The sequence below is a fragment of the Hipposideros armiger genome, unplaced genomic scaffold, assembly GCF_001890085.2.
Source record: "Hipposideros armiger isolate ML-2016 unplaced genomic scaffold, ASM189008v1 scaffold_1112, whole genome shotgun sequence".
Lineage (NCBI taxonomy): Eukaryota > Metazoa > Chordata > Mammalia > Chiroptera > Hipposideridae > Hipposideros > Hipposideros armiger.
Window position 1 is genome coordinate 202155 of NW_017732462.1, and position 24530 is coordinate 226684.

At 38.8% G+C, this 24530-nt stretch overlaps 1 protein-coding gene across 1 annotated transcript in view; it reads right to left on the minus strand.

Moving 5' to 3' along the window:
• The window catches only part of NETO1 (neuropilin and tolloid like 1), a 90143-nt gene that overhangs the window by 9539 nt on the left and 56074 nt on the right, over window positions 1–24530 (minus strand). The window contains exons 5-7 of the mRNA XM_019632258.1: window positions 16491–16532; window positions 16247–16374; window positions 8159–8387 (exon numbers count right to left, since the gene is read on the minus strand). Coding sequence (XP_019487803.1) covers window positions 8159–8387; window positions 16247–16374; window positions 16491–16532 — 399 coding nt within the window. The remainder of the gene's footprint in view (window positions 1–8158; window positions 8388–16246; window positions 16375–16490; window positions 16533–24530) is intronic.

The following is a 24530-nucleotide window of genomic DNA, read 5'->3' on the forward strand; positions in this document are numbered from 1 at the left end:
ATGATGATCCGATTTGAAGCCAGAAATAGATTTGTGCATCTTCTCCTCGTCTCCTTTATCATCTTCATATTTTTTTCCCAAAAATCAATAATTGCTTCTAAAACTCTATGTTCCAATATGACTTAGTTATCAGTCAAAATATCCAGTATATTGACATATATTTTAATCTTTTTTAATGCAAGAAAGTCTATTCACAAACTTCGATTTATTACCACTCCCATTAGATTCCTTCCCATTTTTCTGCTAAAATCGCATATTCCTACTGTTCCAAAGAACATATTATTAAGAAAAGAGAAACACCTTCATGAGAAAATGATATTCCATAAATAAAGACCATTTCTTTCTGCACAGAGGGCATGAGCAACATCATGATTTAACCATTACTACCTGAGTCCAAGAAATTATTAAACATTTTTATACGATGATTATGTCTTCCTTGGGTGAGCTACGCGATTTAGTAATTGTGTGCAGTTAGACGTGACTACAGTTACAATAAGGAGGATGCTGTAACTTGTTCGGGTCTGAGCTCTGATTATTATTAGAACTCGGACATTTGGCTCGGGCTTCGTGGTCATGACCGGTGTACACATATCTGCAGCAGTTGTTCATTTAGACACACGGTTCTGTTTAAGGTGCTGTATTTGGTTTCATGGTTGAACATGCCAACTCCCAAAAGGAGGATTTGCAGGAAAGATTAGAGCCAAGTATAAACGGGTGGCCGTAGCATCGGTCTTGAGATCTGCTAGTTCAAAGGCTACCAATTCAGAATATTAGATTTCTAACTCCAAACGACACACAGGCACTGCCTATTTTCAGTGACACACATAAACTACAGGAGCTGTAAAACTAGAATGAAAGAGACCAAAACACTCATAAATTATACCTAAGAATCCCACCCCAAATGACAAGAAACGCGCTGTCTTCCATCTTACCCACAGGATCCCCAGGAGACCCCCAACTTCACCAAAGACAATGTTGATCTCAAACGTTCAGTGACAGTTCTGCAAAATTTCCTAATTCAATAAACAAACACGGCAGCCCAGTTATTTAAATTAAGATGATTGTTTTAGCCTAAAACAAACTACTTGATGAAATTGACTTTAAATTTTAGTTCTTCCACTAAACTACATATCTATATGCATACAATATTTTCATTGATTTAACTGAGCAAGTCAGTGATAAACGTCCAACAAGAATTAACTTTGTATATTAAGACATTTTTGACAGTTATTTTCTTTATGGTCCATTTGGACTCAACTAAATGTTTAGAAGGAAGGGAGGGAGAGCGGGAAGGAGGGGTCTGTGGCAGATTATAAAATTTTATATCATTTTCCCTTGTTCGAAAGCCTTATTATAGTTGAAAGCAAGGAACTGCTAACTTAAACGTGTCAATATGCTATTATCCCACAAATAGACACAATTGTAGCCACCGCCTATTGACTGTGTGCTATGTGCCTGACACATATATTTAAAACTTACAGCTGCCCTGTAACGTACGACATGGCATTGGGGGCAGGGAAGGACAGAAAAGGAAAAAGTGAAGGAGATCTCGGGGGTGGAAAAGCGACCAAATATTTCATCCAGGACACCCTGGCAGTTCCTGAGTCACAACTTGCTGTGTGATGTGCCACAAGCAACCTTTTCTAATTATTTACATCAGGTAAAATATTAGAGCTAATTCAAAGATTCACTCATGCTACCTGCGAGAGAAAAGGCTGGTGCTACCTGCAAGGTACTAAGGACCTTGGAGAGTCCTGGGCTCAGCCATCAGCCTCTGCCATGCAGTAAATACGCCATCCCTTGAGTGTGTCTTGGAGGTAAATAGGGGCGACATTACAAAGACAGTAGAAATTATTCTACAAGAATTTATTCTAAAATAATGTTGACATCGTTATCACCCCTCCCAGAAATCCTCTATTGTTATTATAGATGAGTCTTAATTATCCCAATATAAAAAGTGTATACTACTTTTATTGTCTTAGATTTAATAAATCTCTTCAGAAAATCTTATCAAATTATTTCTATTAGTTTTAAAATGTTTATCAAATAATATGCAATGTAGAAAAATGAGAAAATACTGATAAGCAAAAAACCTCATCGCCTAAAATTAATCACTGTTAATATTTTAATTGCATTGCCTTCTACACATGTATATTACATATATAATAGATACTATATATTAATTAATTATGTTTGTTAGTTATGTTTTATTTTAATTATGTTAAAAATATTAATGCATATTTTAACTTTGTATACTTGTATACAGTGATATTTTCCCATATCCACACTGTATATATCTACTTTAGAAAGATGTGCAAAAATACGACACATATTCAACAATTTCCTCTGCATATTTTGTGTATTGTAGATATTTAAAGCTATGCCATCCAGTATTTATGCTGTTGTATGACATACATAAGTAAATATTTTTTGTGTTAATAAAGTGGTCTTCATCTTTTTAAAATACACCAATTCACAATGGTGAGGCCTGGAGATCTCTATCAGTAAAATGTCAATTTACATTTTAGTCAATATTATAATTGGTAACATTCCTTCCTCTATTATGTACTGCTTCCTAGTACATAATATTGTCTCTCCTTGATGACGTATACAGTGAATGCAATGACTTTTGAGCAATAATCTATCACTGTACAGGAGAGTAGAGACCCGACTAACATAAACAACTGCTGGGGAAAAACAAACTCTACGAGAGGTGAGTCGGGGTTCTTCAAATACAGCGTTAGTGTGGATAATTCAGTAAAGCAAATGAGGAAGTGCATAGTGGGGGTGTGCGACAGAGGACCAGAAACACACTTGAACTTAATTTGAGTGAGTGTGGTGACACCTGAGGAGGAGCAGCCATCTTATTCACCTTCCTGCAGAACCTGGGTGCTTCCACGCATACCGAAGGAACAAGAGAATGAAGGGAGGAACCCAGTAATACCAAAATGAAAACTCGTCGATGACTAGGTTAATATAACAGTAGCAGAGACTCAACTTTCAGGGTCCAGCTGATGCTGGAGTGATGATTTTTCTTTTATCGTCTACAATTATATTCTGCCAGATCTCCTGAACTACCAAGTTTGGGAATAGCAATACATCAATAAATAGTAATACATTAAATAATATATTTAAGTAATATATTAAGGAACATACATAGGTTGAGATTTGGATTACCCATCATATTAAATGAATATGTTTTAGTTTTCTATTGCTGTTTAACAAATTATTACAAACTTACTGGCTTAACACAACACCCATTTATTATCTCAGTTAGGTAGGTCAGACGTCTCGGTGGGCTGAGTTCTCTCCTGAGGGTCTCACTAGGTTAAAATCGAGGAAGCTGCCTGGGTTGGGTTCTTATTTGGAGCATGGAGGCCTCTTCCAAGGTCATGCAGGTTGTTGGAAGAATTCAGCGCCTTGGGGTTGTAGGACTGAGGTTCCTGCTTTCTTGCTGGCTGTCAACTGGGGGACATTCTCAGTTCCTAAAGGCCACCCACCATGCTCTGCAAAATGGCTCTCTCTATACCATGGCAGTGTGTTCCCTTAAGGCCAGCAGCTTAGAATTCTGACGTCTTCCATCCTGACATTTAGACCCTCTTTGAAAAGGACATAAAAATTAATATCAATATTTTTTGTGTATAGTCAGACCAACCAGGGAAGACTCCTTTTTGATTAATTCAAAGTCAGCTGATTAGGGATCTTAACTACTTACGCAAAACCCCTTTTGCCATATAATGTAACATGATCATGGAGTGATAATCCACGATATTCACAGGTTTTTCCTGCACTCAAGGGAAGGGATATATATGAGGCCTGTACACTGTGGAACTATTGGGGTCATCACAAAATTCTGCCCATCCTAGTCCACCTGCTGGCCCCCAATGCTTCATTTCCCTCACAGGTGCGAAATACATCCCCCTTCCCCAAGGCTCACAAGAGTTCTCACCCCATTACAGCATCAACTCAAAGTCCAAACTCTCACCGTCTACATGAGGTGTGGCTGGGCTCCTGGGAGCGGCCCTTGAAGGAGCCTGCCCACCAGGCCCCACGGTAGTTCCGCTCCATGTACGTACTCATGAGAGCTCGCTGCCCCAACACTCCCAACACACAATGGTGGGACAGACACGAGCTCACAGGTATGGAAATTCTGGTTCACAAAAGGGAGAAGGAAGCGTAAATAGGAGCCATGGGTCCACAGCAGTCTTGAAAGCCAGCAGGGGAAATGGCGGATTTTTGTGGATTATGTTTCATGTTCATGTTCCGGGACTAACCCTCGGTAGCTGAGGACTTCGCCCTCCAGACTCTTGGTTCTACTCCCTGAGTCATCCTTTCCCATAAAAGGTAACATACGTTTGCAGCTGTGTAGTCTTGTCAGATTGCTTCATGCCATTAGGATTTGGGGGTTCCGACAACCTCCTTTTATTTGGATCTCTCTGGCCCTTTCACTCCAAACTGACAGTGCTTCTGCTGAAATGATTTTCTCCAAAACCTTGTGGACTTGGCATGAAATTCACTGGGTTTTGCTCAGCGAAAGTCACCCCATAAATCCGTTTGAGATAATCCTTTCTCACTCCTCTGCTCCTGCTGAGATGGCTGAGGGTCACTGCGCTTAATCCTCCTGGAGCCTCTAGTTTGATAGAGGATGTCTAAGGCATAATTCGAACCTCTCGAAAGGACCTTTTACTTACTGACACTGTTAGCTTTTGATGTTTGTGATGATCAAGTAAAGGTTATATGGTTACAATGTTTAATACGTTTAATTATTTGTTTCATACAACATTTAAATGCTAAATGCTCGTAAGGTATCCTTCTTAAAGAATACAAGATAAATTTAATAGTTAAAAATGCTGAGGTCTGTTTTGGGGTGCCCATATATGTGCCCATTTCCATTGGGTAAATAAAACAGCACAGACGGTGAGATGCAAGATAAGTTGATTTCAATTGAAGCTTATTGTAAATGTATGAGATTGTCACAGAGAACGCCATTGTAATGCTTGCCATCCAAATGAGAGTAATCATCTACCTATTCTCTAGGAATATAAAGAGCTGGGTGCTTTTTTTTCCAAGGAAGGAAGAATACCCTGTTTCTTCTGGAACAGCTGTTGAAAAGTCCACCCAGTTAACTGCCTTCCAGAGATCATTTAATTATAGGCATGGACACTCTTACCTCTTAGCTCAAATACAAGTATTTCTAATGATTTATGCACAGTATGATACCTTTTACCATTTCTTACATAAGCAAAATTTTAAAGACTCATAGATCTTAATCAGTCTCAGAGTTGAAAGGATCTGAGAGGTTACCTCGTCCTTTCCCTACCCAGCACAGGCACTTTCCCTACAGCATTCGTGCCAGATGACAATCGGTTTTCAGGCCAAACTCATCCCTGTGTTCAGAGTCTACATCCTCGATGGGAACACATTCAACTTTGGAATATCACAGCTCCTATGAGCTAGACATGTTCTACTAAATTAGACTAAACTTGTTTCCCTATAATTAATTCAGCAAACACTAATCTTACCTTTCAGACATGAATCAATATCACCTAACATAAGCCTAAGGTAGTGATCACATGTTGAACAAAAATAAAATCTCTAAGATAGACATTCCTTCTCCTTTGGCCTTTTCTCACAATTCTAGATGCTTCTGCCTCCTGGTCAGCCTCTTCAATTGATTCCTCTCCTCCTCAGTAAGACTCAGAAAAGAGCAGGCCAGGCATGTTTGCATTTTAACCAGTGCAGCTTTCCATAAGACTATTTTCTTTGAGCTGTGTATTGTACTTTTCTAATAAAGCTAATAGTGCATATTTTTTTGTCAATTGTAAAAAATGGCTTATATTGAGCTTAATGAAATAAAACCTTAGGAGGCACAAGGAGTTCTGGTTCCTCTATTGTTGTTCACTTGATATTTGAAATGTAAGAATATATATTTAATTGACCCCTACTACATTTTATGGTGTAGATTTGATAAAAATTGAAGATTTTTTTTATAATATTAAAAAACTTGATTATATTATCTAAAATATTAGCTAGTCCTTCCATATTTGCATCATTTATTAAATAGGCGTTCTCAGTATATCCTTAACCAAGACCAATAGGACTACTGAATATAGTACACTCTAATCCCTTATCAAGGACACAATCTATGGAATCTGGTGGAGCAATCAGAAGTAAAAACACCCAAAAGAAACCATCAATAAAACAAAAAGGAAGCCTACTGAATGGGAGAAGATATTTGTCAACGAGATATCTGATAAGGGGTTAATATCCAAAATACATAAAATGCTCATGCAACTCATCACCAAAAAAACAAACAACCCAATTAAAAAATGGGCAGAGGATATGAAGAGACATTTCTCCAAAGGGGACATACAGATGGCCAACAGGCATATGAAAAAATGTTCAACATCACTTAGCATTAGGGAAATGCAAATAAAAACCACAATGAGATACCACCTCACTCCGGTCAGAATGGCTATATCAATAAATCAACAAACAACAAATGCTGGCAAGGCTGTGGGGAAAAGGGAACCCTGGTGCACTGCTGGTAGATCTGCAGACTGGTGCAGCCACTATGGAAATCAGTATGGAGGTATCTCAAAAAACTGGAAATGGAACTACCTTATGACCCAGCAATTCCCCTCTTAGGTATTTATCCAAAAAAACCCAAGACATTAATCCGAAAAAATATATGCACCCCTATGTTCATTGAGGCCCTATTCACAATAGCTAAGACTTGGAAACAACCGAAATGCCCATCGGTAGATGACTGGATTAAGAAACTAGGGTACATTTACACAATGGAGTATTACTCAGCTATAAAGAAGAAGGAAATAGTGCCATTTGCAACAATATGGATGGAATTAGAGAACATTATGCTAAGTGAAATAAGTCAGTCAGAGAAAGACAAATACCATATGATCTCACTTATACGTGGATTCTAAAAAACTGAATAAATGAGAAATGTAAACAGAAATAGTCTCAGAGACACAGAGGAAAAACTGAGGGTTGCTAGTTGGGAGGGGCTGGGGATGAAGGAGAAGGGGAAGGGATGAGATAATGCAAATTGGTAACTACAATATGGCCTCAGGGATAGAAAAGACAGTCTGGGGAATATAATCAATAATGTTGTAAATATTTTTTAGGGGGCCAGATGGACTCATATCTTGTTAGGGAGACTACTTCATAGTTGGTGTAGAAGCCTGACCACCGCACTGTATTTCTGAAGCTGATGTTGAATAATAATGTATGTCAACTATAATTATATATACATATAGTCACGGTTCATGGAGTAGAGAGTGGGAATGGAATCAATGGAATTGTAATAGATAAGCATGATATCAGGGATGGGAGGGCAGTAGATGGGGGAGGGGGGTTGTTTCTGTGCAAAGGATGAAAAGGATAACTATTGCATTGTTCTGTACACCTGAAACTAACAATAAAATAAAATTAAAAAACCCACCAAATCCGCTATCTTATAGCCTGAATTTCTTCAGATTCTAGTCAAGAAAAAAGACAAGAATTTCTCAGGATTATTTTCTATTTCTATAAATGTATATTAAACATGAATTATTCAGGGTTTCTGAAGAACATTCCAAATTTATATCTATCAATATGACTCATTATTTGTTAGAACATAGTTTTCTAAAATCGCTGTGCTTTGCACAAAAGTCTGGGAGTCGCTCCTCGTGCCATTTTAAATAGGTGCTGATAATGGGAACGCTGCAGTCACAGGCCTATTGGAAATAACTGGGACGGCAAGAGAAGCTTAGTAAAGAGGGCCTGCCAAATATGTTTATGCAGGATTTTAAGATTTAAACTCAAACTTCATCAGAGGCTGCTGTGTGAGTTACCTAGGCTCTGGAAGAGCTAAACCAAAGACAGGCAAACGTCATCATTACCCAATTGAGTAGTGGGAAGTGTCCTAGGCAAGGCTATGATGCATAGGCAGGAATAAGTAGTCAGAACGCAATGTCTAACGCCTGTCACTGGGTCAAAACGAAGGGAAGAGACTGTCCCCGATGTCAACAAGGTGTGAAGGCCCCCCCTCCCATCCCCCCGGGTTGTGCTCAGACTGCGGGAAGAACACACCAGTGAGCCCTGAGACATGCGTCATGCTGCACACTGTGGAGGAAGGACAGACAGTCGAGCATCTTACGTTCTTGGAAGGACGTGAAGAGCATCTGAAACCGGCTGTTCCGACTGCCCTCATCCGCCCACATGCGGATGACCCCCAGGCCCGTGCGGAGCATGACGTCATTGGCCACTGTGCTGCAGAACTTGGCTCTCAGGTCCTCCACGGAGCTGCTGCCGTCGTACACCGCCACGAAGTTCCTTTTGCACTCATTGGAATTCTGCATCTCATAGTCCAAGAAGCGTAGGTAGATCTGTAAAACAACGGAGGCGACAGTGATTTCCGTGAATGGAAATACGGAGGGAGCGCAGTAAGTACCGGAAGTCCCCCCTCTTGCTCAGCCTCACAAGACCGTCTTGATTGCAATCAACCTTATTCTTTCCCCCGTGGACAGCAAGAAGGACGGATGTATGAGTAAGTGCAAATCGTGCTTACGGTTTGTTTTTTTTTTTCTTCTTCAAAGGTTACTATCCTTTCCACCTGTAAATGTACCATTTCCCACGGCTGAGTATTTTTACCCAAATGATCCTTATTTCTTACCAAAACTTATTTGGAATCAGGTATTAGTTTTTATACTTCCACACTGTTTTATTTCGGTCAGCACAAATGTGCCCTAAATATTCTTGATACATCCCTGTTAAAGTCCCATGGCCTCCACTTAACTTCCCAAAATGTATGGATACAAATAATTTGTTTTATTACCAGAGGAAAACAGGAATGGTATCAAAAGGTAGCCTCTGATTCCACTTTGTTTAAATTATTTCACATAGTTACACTGCTTCACTTTTGAGGTAGAGTATATGTTTTTAAAAATGGCAGCTAATCTGATTATTCTCACCATAATATAGTATCAAGCCATTTAGTTAAGTCCACATAAATACAAATTAAATTAACATTTAATGAATAAAACTTATTGCACCACCTACTTTATTGGCTATTTTTAAATATTCCCAACAACTCTATGAAGTTCTATTGTGACACTCAAATGGAAAAACTCAGGCCTGGATAGTATACATTCTGAGTTAGACATAAGGCCCCTCCACCTCCCTAGTCATAATCCTTCCACAATATGACACTGCCACACACATACTCTTTTATGATCAACAGTTATTGTTTGACTCTCTTCCAACGTGTACTGAAACTCCAAGCAACTGATTCAACCAACGGTAAATCTAAAAAGAAGGCGTTGGTGCATTCATCCATCAATGCAGCAATGTCTACCCCAGCCTCTTCCTGTGTCTCAGACGCCATTCAAGGCACTGGGGCTACAATGGCAAAGACTGAGGACCCGTGCTGACAACATGTGTCCATTCAATTATGGCACAGAGATGCAATGTGCAATGTCAAACAGTGTGAAGGGACATGAAGCACAAAACCTACATGGTCTGAGACCGGTTGTGGAATAAAAAAGGCACTCCCCACAGAAAGCTCTCCTAAGTGTTTTACTTTTTTTTTTTTCTTTTTAACATGAATTCCTATAGGCTATTTTCTCTTAAAAAGTCCTTCTATTTAATGTGTCACAAGTATAAACTAAAGACATGCATTAAATTAAAAATTCAACTTATTCATCACTCTGTATTCCTTTTCTTTAATTATTTCATAATCTGTGAATCTCATAAGATAAATTTTTCACAGATGGCCTGCCTTGCACTAAAAAGTTTTATTATTTCAGTTAAGATTAACTTCTTTTTTTGCCCTCAGCATTTGCACTGAATTGGGCAATAGTCCTTGTTAATTTCACCCTCAGAATAGTTATTTTCCATCTCCACTCACACTTTTGTGATATTTCAACAGTCTCTAAATGCTGGGTGTTTCCTAGGTACGAACTTTCCAGCTCATCCCCAAAGTCTGGCCCAGTCAAAGTTATATTTCTAAGAAATATGGTGATGGAAGGAGAGCTAACTCTGGGTGGTGAACACATAATACAATAGATAGATGATGTATTATAGAATTGTACACTCGAAACTTATGTAATTTTATTAACCATTGTCACCCCAGTAAACTTTAATTAAAAAAAGAAAAAGAAACAAATCTGATAACCATACTAAAATCTTTAACTGGTTTCAAGATGGTTATAATGAAACACATTAAAAACCATAAACTGGCACATTTTCCTTCTTATCTTTGAGCATTACATGCTCATTTTTTAAAATGCCATCCTTTATGGGTATGACATTAGTTTGACATGAGGTAACCATTCTCCATTCTCTGTCTACCAACTTCTTCCTCATTTTTCAAGGTCTGGTTCAGTGATAACACACCCAGTGAAGAATGTGCCCTGCTCTCACTCCCAACCACCGCTGAATTATTCTCAACACGAATTAATGCTAAAATATTATTTTGACATATTTTAAGCTTCAGGTACAGGTTATATGTACCTCCTCTAAACAGTGTGTTCCTGGAAAGCTGGGGCAGTGGTGTAGTTTTTAAGTTCTCAGCGTTCAACCATGTGTCACGTATGGTAAGCAGTTTGTGAAATGTGAATGGACGTACCTTTGAGTGACTGACTGATTAAACACTCTGTGTTCTCGATTGACTTCATTCGTTCAGCACCCATCCAATATTTATTGAGCACCTCACCTATGTACCAGTGTTTTAAGTGTCACTAATAATGATAATTATACAGAATAATTGACATTTTGTTATTTGCAATAGGAAAGTATATGAGATAATTCTCAAAACAACATATTTATAATATAACTCTAAACTATGACATAAAAGCCAAAGACAGTGTGCTGTGGAATTACAGGTAATATTTGTCATGACCATTTTAGAATGCAAAATTGGAGGCTTACAAAAACTGAAATAACTTTCTCAAAGTCACACAGGCCGTGAAGGTCAGTACTGACCTCAGATCTGTCTGACATTTTGCTCCTCAGCATCATCCTACATAGCCTCGTAGGAACGCTGTTTTGTTTGTTTGTTTGTTTTTTAATTCTCAGACTTATATTCCAGAAAGAAAGTTATAATCTTAAAGAAAACAAGCTACAACAAAATTAACAAACAAGCCAACACAGCAACATCATTTTCCTAAAGGGGCGAGGAAACATGTTGACAATCGAGATAGAAATGAGATTCATAGAAAACAAATACATCCCTCTGAAATAAATGGCTGCCTTCAATTTCCTCAAAAGGTAAAGTGATTCTCTAGAGCAGCGGTTCTCAACCTGTGGGTCGCGACCCCTTTGGGGGTCCAACGACCCTTTCACAGGGGTCGCCTAAGACCATCGGAAAACAAAAAGATATTTACATCATGATTCATAACAGTAGCAAAATTACAGTTACAGAGTAGCAACGAAAATAATTTTATGGCTGGGGGTCACCACAACATAAGGAACTGTATTCAGGGGTCGCAGCATTAGGAAGGTTGAGAACCGTTGCTCTAGAGGAATACCACTGCAGTTAGACAGCCCATTTGCATGCTGTCTCGTTTGATTCTAGAGCATGTCCATATCTTCCCTAAGAGGTGACGGACTGGCTGTCTTCCACGACGTGCGATGACTGAAGCCCAAGTACCTTCGATATTTAAAGACCATTCTTGTTATTTATAGAAGAAGTGAAAAATTTTGGTCACTCTATTTTATTATTCACTTCTGAAGTACTCAATTTTTTTTAAACTTCATCTTTTTTATCGTTCAAGAAGAGAAATAAAACATGCTAGTGGGTATTTAGCTTTACTGGGTGCAGAACTGTTACCGCAAAAGGTAGTGACCCAAAAAATGATCGAGTTTTTCCGTCCTCACGCTAGCAGACTATCACACAGAAGCCTTTCTGCACTGTGACTGAAATAATATTTCATCAGCTTAAAGCTAGTGCCATGCCATCACCAAGGGGAAGGATGCCATTTGACAATGTTTTTATTTAAGGAGGACAACTACAGGAAGCTCTTTAGGCTCCCTCCTGAAGGAAACAGAAAATGATCAACAGAATCATATATAATTCCAGTAAAATAGATTACAATCTCCTCTCAGTGAATCATTTGGATGCATTCTTCTTTCTAATCAATCACAAAGTTTGAGCTGACAAAATGATTTATTAAGCAGGACTTGGGAGGCTGCAGAACATATAAGCAAGTCCTAGTAATATCTGTCTTAGAATCTCACTAATAGTGGGGGCAGAACCCCATTTGTATGTGGATAGCAAGCACATCTAGCTAACGATTTACTAAGTAATAGATTTACAAACATTTAATACCAACCATTCATGGTTCCTCCCCTCACATCGCAATGATATACAGAAAGCAGACACTGTTTGAGGCAATTATTTAAGACTCCCCAGGAAAGTTTTCTCCAGGATAAATACAAATGACATACACTGCACCACAGTCTGAGAAATCCTGTCTGTCCATGAATTCAAAACATTACACTTCCATAAATAAAGCTATGTTCTAAAGAGAGTGTAGCCCAGGACTTGTGTGGTTCTGCTTTATTTGGACCGGCCATGCCAGGCCTTACCATTCTAGGCAGGATATGCCATGAATTGGAGAGCACATCCCCTTAAATTTGGAGAAAAAAAACAAAACATCATCCTCTTTTCTGACATGTTGAAAAAATACAACCTCACCACAAATCCTGGTGTAACAATATTAAAATGATTTTCTGATAGGCATAGATAAGTATCCAGTATTCAAAAAGTCCATCTGAGTAGCCCTCCAAAATCTGATAGTACAAAACTGAGATTTCACTTAAAAACAGAGTTGACCTATAGCATTTTCATTGAGAGTTATCTAGCCTGTTCAATTGTTCCTTTGGTTTACCTAATTTTTATATTTGGAGATAATAAGGCAGATGCAACCATTAGATCTCTAACAGTTATCATAATCAATTTCAGCTACTAACCTGTGTCTATTGTATTAGTTTTCTCCTCGCCCTGTAACACATCACCACAGAGGGAGCAGCTTTAAACAATACTCATTTGTTATTGCTGAGACGCATGGGTTAGAAGTGCTTGTTGGCTGGGCTGTGTTGTCTGCTAAGGGTGTATGGGGCTGAACACCCAGCCCTTCGCAGTCCAAGGACCCAGGTCCCTGTTTCCTTGATGACCCTTTACCAGGGATCACTTTAGCTCCAAGAAAACCTTCTTAGTTCTTCTGAGTTGGCCGTCCCCATTTCCCACTGCCAGAGCTAACTCTACTTTTAAAAAGCTCATGCGATGAGATTAGGCTCACCTGGGTAAACTCTTTTAATTAACTCAGAGTCAACTGACTGGTAACCTTAATAACATCAGCAAAATCCCTTTTGCCAAGACTTGCACATAATCAAGGGTGTGATATTTTCTCTTATTCACAGTCCCAGGGACCTGGCTGGAAATCTTGGGTTTCAGCTTTGAGATTCTGCCTACGACATTTAAGTTCATCACATAATTAACTTTAACACTTCACTACTTACTATATTTGTCAATTTATTTCTGTTTCTTTTATCCTTATTCAAAAAATTTTTGAAGCGAGAACATATTAAAAATTAATTTGAGGATTTAAATGTGTATAATTACTAAAAGCTAGAGTTTTAATCCCCCAAGACTTAAAATCATTACATTATCTTCATTTGTACACAATTATAAGTCTTTCTGACTTATCTCTTTTCATTTCTTAAATTTGACAGTTTCTCCAAATAGCGTGGTTTGCGACATCACAGTGGACTGGAGTCAGGAGACGGGGGCCACGCTTGAGGATTGTTACTAACTGACCAGCTATTTGGGCAGTCACTCATTACAGATGCATCAAGTTTTGGTCTTGAAAGCAGTTTAATATTATCTATGCCAAAAATGCACTTGACTTTTTAATTATTATACAAAAACCCTGCCAAATCCTACTTGGATGCCTGTTATGGAATCTCATTTGATCTTTGGGCAGCTCCGTTATTAAAACAAAAACCAAATACTCTATATTGAATCAAAAGCTATTTCTTCCATTCTCAAGCATTCCAATACATTTCAGTTCTTCAAACCATGCAGATTCGCCTTATCGTCTTATCCCTCTGTCATATGGCAGTCCTTCAAATGTTTGCTACCACGCCTTTTTCTCTAGGCTTACATCAGTTTGCTTTGTCCATGCATTTTAACTGAATGGCAGACATTTATTTTGGCACCGATAAATAAGCCTGACGTTCGTGGAACTAGCGTTCCAGTCCTTACCATGACTTGGTCCACCCAACATTCTTTTGTGGACCAGATCCAGAACTAGACACGATGCTACCCTCCCATCATCCTTGCTCTGGAACCTGTCTCAATACCAAGTAGCTGCTTACAGAGGTAGGTTCCTACCTCGCATGGTTAACCCATAGAGAACTCATTCTCCTCGCCTGGCTTATTCATCTGTCAACTGAGCTAACGAGTAACAGATTTCCAAAGTTCTTTCTGATTCTGGTATTCCAAATTCTAAGAAATCTGGATTAATCACATTCTGATTAAAGGCGACCATCTGTATTGCTATCCTCAAACACAGCAGATATCAGATATTATATTTTTTGTTAGTCAAAAGGCTGAGAAGTATCACATACTTGATATAAATTTTAATAAACCCCAAATAAGCTGTTTGGCACTTTGACCGTGCAGTATGTTTCTGTCACCAGTTATCATTCAAATGTTCACCAGGAGCCAGTTCAAGTTTAAATTGGGCTTTGATCATCTATTCTCAGAAGCTGCTGAGCACTCCATAAAAATAGAAAGCCCGCATAGGCAGTCGTCTCCAGTTCTTGCTTTTCACCACAGTTATTCAAACCCACTTCCTCTCCTCTAACCTTTAACAGAGAAAACCTGTCACAATAGAGCCATCTTTGTCTGGCTCAGTGTGTGGCGTTCCCGTTGGGTCACAGAATGCCAACTGTGTAACAGACAGGTACACTGTGTATTGTTGTTCTGGGATTGTACAAAAGACAGCCCATTTACCAGCGGGAAGAAAACTGTGTGTGTTCCACTCCCATGAAAACCCTCTTTTTTAACAGAGACAGTGACAAAGATGGGGGCTATGACAAAAAGGCGGGGCTCATATGTTCCCTGTGTTTTTGTCTGTAACTATTATTTTTTAAACTATAGTAAAAACAAAACTAAAAAAAAACCACAACAACTTTAAACAATCTTTCATCCACAGAACGGAAGGAAAGGAATGGGACCTGCATGAGAACCCAAAGATTATGTAGAGAACACAATAAACTTCAACTAGCTCCCTTACATCTCTGCAGTGAGTAGAGCTGGAAGGCACCAATAGCCTATGATTTCTTTTAAAGGAGGGGTCACTGTCTTTGTTATGCAATTAATTTTTTTCAAAAATTTGTTCAGATGCGAGGAGACCTTTATGTGGTAAAGTGGGATCCAGACCACGGTCTCTGAGCCTCAGTACTGCAAGTTCAGAGAGTGTGGGATGCTTCCAAATTATGGAAATCAAGAGAAAAAGACACAAATATTTCCTAAAATGCCAACTTCCTCAAAAATGACTCTTATTTCCCCTCATCCCAAATATCCAGCCACCAAATGCTGTTGTTTCTGTGGTTTCTGTTCCCTTCATCTGCCTACCATCATAAGATAGCCTCAGCCCCTGGGGTTGCAACCAGGGCCTCCTCATGGGGTGTCTGCTTGCACTGTCAACCCCTCTGTCCTCACTTTCTAGGATGCAGACCCAATCCCATCCCTTTCCTGCCTCACACTCTCCCATGGGTCACTGATGCTCTCCTAGGGCCAGCCCACCACTGCCCCCACCCCCCGCCTTCACACAGGTTCATTCGACATCCCAGAGATACCTGATGTTGGAAGCCCTGGAAAGTTTCTTCCACAGACATGATTTTAGGTAAAAAAGCAAACCAACTGCAGGCGACAGTAAGGCATATGTGTAATTATACTTAGAACCATAGCTCACGAAGAACATTTCAATCCCTTTCTTGGAGGAGTTACAGTAGCGTCTCTTCTGCAAGTTACCAAATGATCTTCAGCACTTTCTCCATATTATTTATGACATGAAAGTTACACTGGGATGGGGAAGACAAGTTGCATTTCAAAACCAAAATGAAACGATAGCTTGTGGTCACACTCTGAAACGCACTAAGCATCTCCATTTGGTTGAAAGCAACACCTGCTACCAACAATTCCCGAGTTGACTGTCAAGTTGACCTTAAGACTGACCTTGGATCGTGGAGGTGCTCGGATGTACCACTTGCAATCAACAGCCTCGCTAGCAGAAGCTTTGCCTTCTTTCATGATTTGTATAGATTCCACAATTCCTTCAGGACCGCCCATCTCAAACTCACACACTAAACAACAAAATGCCAAACAAACACAAAAATCGAGCTTGAATAATAAACCAACATTATATATCATAGCAGAAAACAAAGGCTTCTGAACATGATTAAATATCTATTTTACCAACCTGGTAATGGTTTCAAAACTCCAAGGTCCTTAAAGTCGGGATCTTAAAAATTGAGAAAAAGACAATTAGTCTTATTTCACATTTATTATTTACCATGATGGTGAGTCATATACCATTGAATGATTCAGGAATCTGCCTAAAATTTCACACTAGGGAAAATCAAATGGTTAAGTAAAAACTGCATGATAATGTTAAGGTTGAAATGTTAATTTATATAACATAGCATTATGACTACAGAGTTTTTTATCAATAAAAAATAAGCCATTTTTAAAAACCTTCCAATGTCATTCTTTCATCTAGTCGTCAAATAAGAATCTTACTCATTTTCTAACTCCATAATTGGACAATAGATATTTTTGTAAAATATTGGGTTGTCGGAAAAGTCATGACATATATTTTCTATGTTTTTTGTTGCAAAAATGTGTCATGACTTTTCCGACAACCCAATAGATCTGTAGGCAATTCAGAGCTTGAGTGAACCTCCATCTATTCTAGATACAATTATTGCATTTGATTTAAAAGATTCTATAAGTTGATGAAACACAATTTTCAAACAACATATTGGAAGCACAAAGTTAAGATGTACAAGTTAAGTCTCCTCTCCCTGGTGGACGACACTGTCCCCTCAGTCTGCTCTCTGCCCATCTCTGCACATTGATGCCGAGAAGCTTGATGTATCATGAGCATCAGAAGAGTCCCAAAATGGCGGTCTCCTTTCCATTTCCCAGAATTGATTCTGAGATAGGCATGTGGCCCATGTGATGGAGAGGTGAGCCTGCAGGAGGGCTCCTGAGAAAGCTTCCTGTAATAATAAACAGAGACAAAGCACGCAGAGCTCCCACCACTCGTACTGTGTCATGTTTGTGCTGGATCTTTGGGACCGTGTGCAGTGGCCTTGTGACATTGGCTGGTGCTGATGTGAGAAACACCACCTTGCACGATGAGCAGAATGGAAACCTGGAGAGCTGGGTCCTTCCATGATCCTGGGGACCAGGGTTTAACCATCCTGCAGTTGCCCCCTTCTTCACTTTTGAAACAATGCAGGTCCTTGTAGTCAGTCTCAGTTCCTTAGATCTTGACTTTCTTTTGTTTATGGGTGACCTATTATGTGTCTTGGAGAGGCATGGCGTCCAGTTTAAAAGATGATGGTGAAATTTAGTTTCATTTCACTACCATGATGGCTATAAATTTAAATGCTTATCAAGTTATAAATATTTAATGCCTGCTGTAGGCAAGAAGAGAACTATGTTTTGTATAGCATTACTCAGATTGCTTGTCACCATGAGGCAATTTTATTGATATTGAAGAGACCCATTCCATACTTGTCCTTAATTTTACATCTAGCTTGCCCACCTCAGTTATCCGGATGCCTTATTGTTTAGTGTCCTTTTTACTATATTGCATAATGCCTACTAAATAGCCCTTATTTCTACTTACTATCTCCACCTTGATTAGAATGTTTCAGCCTCACATGGCTGTTCCTGATTCTTGGGGAAATGTAGCTGGTATTCTATTTTCTAGTTGAAGGCTAACATTCATCATTTTTATAACTTATGCCAGACAACGTTGAAAGAAATGCCAGTTCTGGGAATTGAAAATTTATTTTTATCTTTGTATTAACGGTGAGAGCACTGATAGTTTAAAAAAAAACAAAAAACCTTGCAGAAAAAAATCGTTTCTGCAATTCCATTTGAATTAGCCACCAGCAATGTCACCATTACCATAATAGATGACCTGTGAAAACAAACAGAAATGAACAACACAATAATTTTTAAAAACAGCCCACACCAAACTTGAGAATATTAAGATTGATGTATTGCCCTGGGTTGTTCAAGGGCAATGGCAAATTATTTTGCAGAAGCACAATGAACTTGACTTAGTAAGTCATCTTCTACACTAGATCTCTCCAAACCTACACTCCATTAAGCAAACTGAATAAATCAGTAAAACTATACTTCTAATCCTAATACTCACCTGCCTTTCCATCGCCCGTAGGATCAAACCACAGCTTTTTTTAATAGCGCCTTGTGGGGTCTTGCCCCAGGCCCCAAGCTCTCCTCCCTGCTCAGCTCTGCTCTCCACTCAAAACACACTGACCCTTCCTGTCTGTGCAGCAGTCCAGGCTGTTCCCAGTGTCAGCACGTTGAACCTGACCTCTGCGGGGTCTTCCCCCACGCCTTGCCACAGCTGGGTCTTCTCATTCTTCAGTTCTTGGCTTAGATATCATGTCCGCAAACACTGTAGATTTGCAACCTTCCTGGATGGTCCTCTTTACCATAGGATTGTCCCTAACTTTCCTGTCTCCCTTTATGGTTTCTTTTATTGCAAGTGACTATTATTTTGCCACTTGTTTGCTTTATATTGACCTTATGTTCCACCGGACTAGAAGACTCGATGTCTTCAACACCATCACACCGTCTATATGTCAAGTTGGAGAAAAGGATGAAACTGATATTTCAAAAGGGTCTCTTACTCATGGGAAGGAGAAATGCCCTCCACATAAAATGGGAAAGGCATACATGAGAGATGGAAATATGGCAAAAGCTATCATTCCTTCAGCTTTATAGGTGTTGACAGTTTGCCTTATTGTGATTTAGGCAGAAAAATGACTTTCTAGTTGTTCCTGTGACAGTTTTATTGTAATAGTGTTTTGAGACAAATGATTGTTTGGAAATTATTGAATATTTTAAATGTAGACACAATTAGTTCTTTAAAAGCTAAAAAACCTCTCAGTTACTGTGTGTGTTTTCTCTAGCCAATAGGAACTCACCCATTCAAATACTTCGGCAGTTTTTAGACTTCTGGATTGAAAGCTACAATGAATAATTCTTGGATTTGAAAGAGCTTAGTTCTTATTCTTTAATGATTGATCTCAAAATGGAGCTACAATTGAGCTAGTGAGGTAATACCATTCAAAAGTGTCCTGTTGTACAACACACAGTAAGTTAATCCTTCATTTCCATAAAGCCTGGGGAAGAATAGAGTTTATTATACTTTGGTTTCTTCCTTAGAATTTTGTTTATTTTCTTTGGAGTAAATTCCTCACTTCCATGAGTCAGAGAACTCAGCTGTGCCAATTTCTTTACAGCATCTTTAGATGTTCAACAGTGGAGTTGGGTTAAGAAAGCAAGTCTTCCAATTTTCCTTTTAAAAGTCGCATCTTTAAATATAAATATATATACTTTTTAAAATTTATTTTATGATGAAATAATAAATGTTAATATAATAATTGTATAAGTATATAATAACATGTTCCATAATGATATAAAATAGTTATTATTCATTATTTTTTATTTAGGAAAGTTTTAAAAAACAATGTTGCAAAACAAAACAAAAACAGATAAATAAAGCTAAAAATGATTTGTTACAGTTCTCAAACTAATAATGACAAAGTCACTGAACCATCTTACAAAGGTACTATATTACATTGGCTGGAGAAGCCCACACACGAGGTTTGAGAAACTGATAAAGTGACACACAGCTGTCATTGCTAAATGGCTACTGCATGGAGTGTTGGTAAAAAAAAAAAAAAAAATCAGGATGCTGCTGCTTTCCAACCATTCAGTAACTCGCCGATTTTAAGTTTGCGGCTAACCAGAAGACAGAGTTACTATCTTGTCTGCAGAAGTTTACTTTTGTCTAACAAGCAGGCAGCTGTACAGACATGGCTGAGTTTGCTTATTTTGCTTGAATTCACCCAGTTCCAACATGGATCAAGCATCAAAGACTTCTTTTGTGTAGATGCTTGGCAACAGATGCAAGTAGTGAGGAAACAGCCACATCAGTGAGTAACCTGGGAATCGCATGGCTTATCCTGGCACATCCGTGTTGGCCTTTGCATCGATGGTGCAGAGGCGCTGGTGAAGATAACTGCTGATGCCCTAATGTGGCTCGCGATGACGGCGCCACACCTTAGCTGTTAGTATTCTTGTGTAATTTATCCTCACGTGTGCAGGGGCTAAAAAACTATTTTACTTAAAAGTTTTCTTGGCATACCACTAAAACTTGCCAATTTTTAGAACTTTATAATTTTGAGTACCTGTCTTTTCTTCAGGATGAACATAGTGAATCTGCTGCCTGTAAGGAAAGCTGCAGGTGCACAACATTGGCTGCAAATGATACAATTCAAGCTCCAAGCAGAGGAAGAAGTGTCCGTCACTGTGTACCTGACAGCTTCTCAATACTTACAGACTTTTAAGTGTGACTGTTGATATGCGCAAATGTGATTTTTGATATTAAATAGTGAAATGTGTCAACATTTTGAAGATGGGTATAACAGCGATCCAATAAATTGTCAACCAGTAATGTATGATGTTCAACAGCCATACCTGGGTAACGGAGGCATTTGAAGAGCCAAACACATGGACAGATGTTAATGTAACAGAATATAACAATTCACTGATGGAGTTTCGCATTCCTCAGTGTAACTAACCATTATGAAACTATCACTCATTGAGGTTTGAGGTATTATCCATCTCAAAAGGCTACAAAAATACCTTGCTCGTTTCCAACTACATATGGCTGTGAGGCTGAATTTTCTTCATATGCTTCATCCATTCCAACAGATTTAATGCAGAAGCAGAGGTAAGAATCTAGTTGTCTTCTAATAAGCCAGGCATTAGATTTACAAAAATGTGAAACAATGTAATTCTCTAGTCATTATGTTAATATTTATTATCATTTAATATTAATCAATGTTTTTAAAATATGCTTTTTATGTTAACACGTAATTGGTTTATTAGTGTAATATTTCTATGTACTAGTAAATAGCTATTTAAAATTTTATCAGTTTAAATGTATACTATGATAAATATTGAATGATATAGCTACATAAACCAAAGTCTTTGGTATTTTATAAAAGTGGATAAGGGTTTTGAAACCCAAATATTTCAAACCTTCCGCCCTAACCAACCCGATCTTTATATCATGGGTAAATTCCTTCTTGCAACAAATCTCTAAATTATAACATATTAACTTGGCTTGTGCAACGCATTTATTTCATATTCCAAATTTCTACAATATTAGCCATACTGTAGACAGACTTTCAGTAAATTATAGTTTATCTGATTAGACTATGATCAAATCAAATCAGATGCAGCTTCATTTTACAAATGAGCAAAATAGGGGTGCAACAACTTTAGAAAAATGCAACTTGTTTTGACCTATAATCTCTAAAACTTTGAGCAAATCACTAAATATTTCTGATTTTTTTTTTTAGCTAAAATGAGGATGTTGTTGGTTTAGGCTTTTATACCTCAAGTATGCCATTATATCATAGAACACAGTGATATTCCCAGAACAACAGTTTATGGGAAAGTCTAATTGCCCAACTTGGCCATGTAACTATACTTACAAAACTCTCTGATGATCAAAATCAACTTTGATCCTTTGAGGTGTTTGCAATACACAGCTCAACTACCTGACGAGCTAGTCTTAGAGAAAGCTAACCACGTTTTCCTCAAATTTTCACAATCTCACACATCTTGAATTATGTCATGAGCTTCATAACGTCTCCACTTCTCATCTCTACTTACTTTTGAAAGCCCTTGATATCTGTGGGTGTATCTTTATTAAATCATCCCTTGCACTGAAATGAACTGCCCCCTTCAATGGCCACTTTCCTATCCCATCCTTCTTTACCTGTCCACAACCCATCACACTGTTGACACCTTGCTTTCTACTCAAGATTGAAAACTACTGCCATTGTAGTTTTGGAAATCAGTTACCTGAATTTAAGATGCTGTGCTAAAATTAACTGCAAAAAATCTTGACAGCACAGTACTACAACAGCTTGCATCCTCAGAATTTAATAATCTGATTGATTTCACTCTTGTCCAAAAGCATTGCTCTAGTATAAAACCACAGCACAAAATCTTAAACCTTTTGAAAAAGGTTTACTGTTACCACTGAGTATTGGGTTGGCAATTACAGCTTCACATCGTTTGCCTTCCTAAATATCTTCATGTCAGCACACAGCTTACATATCATTAGTTCTTTTTTCTAGTTTAACATAAAATTTGCTCATGTATGAATTTTAGAAATCAAAACATACACGAATTTCAGGAACGAAGTTTGTTAAGTCCTTTAAAATATTACTGACATTTGCATGGCTTATACAGATTTTTGCTTCCTTATTTTATTTACTTAGCTGTAATATATGAAGGTTCCTTATGATGCTTGTATTCATATTTTTAAATAAACCCAGAAGACAACTCTTACTTATAAAAGATTACACAGAAGCTGGGTTTTGCTTATGTCCACATTAAATAGGCTTTGCAATGTTTGATTTTGATTGATAACCACAAGGCAATAGCATTGTTCTATGGGAAACATGGATTTACCCTACAGGCTAGAGAAAAAAACTTGAAGAAAGACTAAATCATCAAAAGACCAAAAGAGTGATAAAGACAATTCTAAAAAGAACTAGATTGTCCAAAACTGGTGTTTGGTGTTTGCATATTTGAATAATCTATCATAGAACATATTTTCTTCCATCCAAGACAAAATAGTAAGGTCCTGGATTATTAAGAAACCACATCCCCCCCCCAACTCTCTCAGAATACCCTCCTTTACTCCCCCAGTAAGCTCATCCTAAATCACATGAAACCCAAAATACAGGAGTCCATCTCTAGAACTCTTTTTCACTAGAACTCGTTCAATAGAGCATTTCTTGCTGGCACAACTGTGGTGCCAACACTGTAAGTTAATAAGACACCCCCAGCACACTCCTCTTTCTATAACTTCACGTTAACTCCTTCCTCAATATCCATTAATCTTTATTCATATGCACAGAAAGTGTTGCTTGGTATCAAGGAGATGGGCAGAATTGTTGACCAAAGAAGCATCTAGAGCTAACATGTGCAGCAGTGAGGGGCTGGATCGCAGGCTGTATGCCTAGAAGAGTGAGAACAAGATGGGACTTTTCATGAGGGCCCCATGTAAGTCTCAGGGCAGCCTACTGCACTGCGTTGTGGCCGGGTTAGCAAGTGGCTGCAGGGGGTGGCATGCCAAGGGCTGAACGTGGGGGTGACACCATAGACTGTGTGTGTGTGTGTGTGTGTGTGTGTGTGTGTGTGTGTGTGCACGTGCGTGCACGTACAGTGGGGGATAGCATCATTTTCACATTAGCCTCTTTCACCTCACTTATGACCCTGTTTGCTAAATAAATTGTCATTGAAAATAAAAAAATAAATCATATTATAAGAAGCTATGTTCTCTCAATTTCATTTAAACATATAAATGCAAGTATCATAAGGAAGATTTATAAGTTACAGCTCAATAAATATACTGTGGATGCAACGAGGCTGTGTGAGCCATGCAAATGCAGCTTCAAGACCAGACCGTTTGTGCCTGCCGTGAACTGGATCGGCCTCTGTCCCGTCTAAATAGAGCTGGAATGGCCTCCGACTGGAAACTCTCTGCTGGCGCCTTTGGCAAGCACTCCAGAGTGTACATGCCAGGCACCAGCAGTGCCTGCGGGCTGCGGAAGCCATCAAGGGACTAGAAAGAAAGAGCAAATCCGAGATGCCAATAGGCTGGAATGGAAACGGGCGTGAGGCACCTCCCTCTAACTCCTGCAGAAGCCCATGGAAATATTTAAATAGGATTAATTTTCACCAGTCTGGACTAAGAGCTGAAGTTACCATATTCTGTCTTAAAAGTAAGTGTGTCTTTACTTTTAAGTCACAGCTCTCATCTCTTTTCACCAAGGTAAGAATCTTTGAGTTCTAGCCATCCTTCTGCTCTTCAAATCCACAAAATCAGGCCACACACTATTTTTTTTTTAAAGATTTTATTGGGGAATTGGGGAAGGGGAACAGACAAGTTGCTGTCCTTTAGTTCTTCGGTCTAGTTGTGGAGGACGCTGCTTCACTGGCCCATGTTGGTTTATCATTGAGCTCTTCCTGGGTGAGGCAGATCAGTCGCCGGCCACTGGACAGCCGCTCATGGTGGCTTACGGCAGCTCATGCCGACTGCCAGCCACTCACGGTAGCTCACGGCAGCCCACTGCAGCCCCACTGCAGCCTACACCTTTGCCAG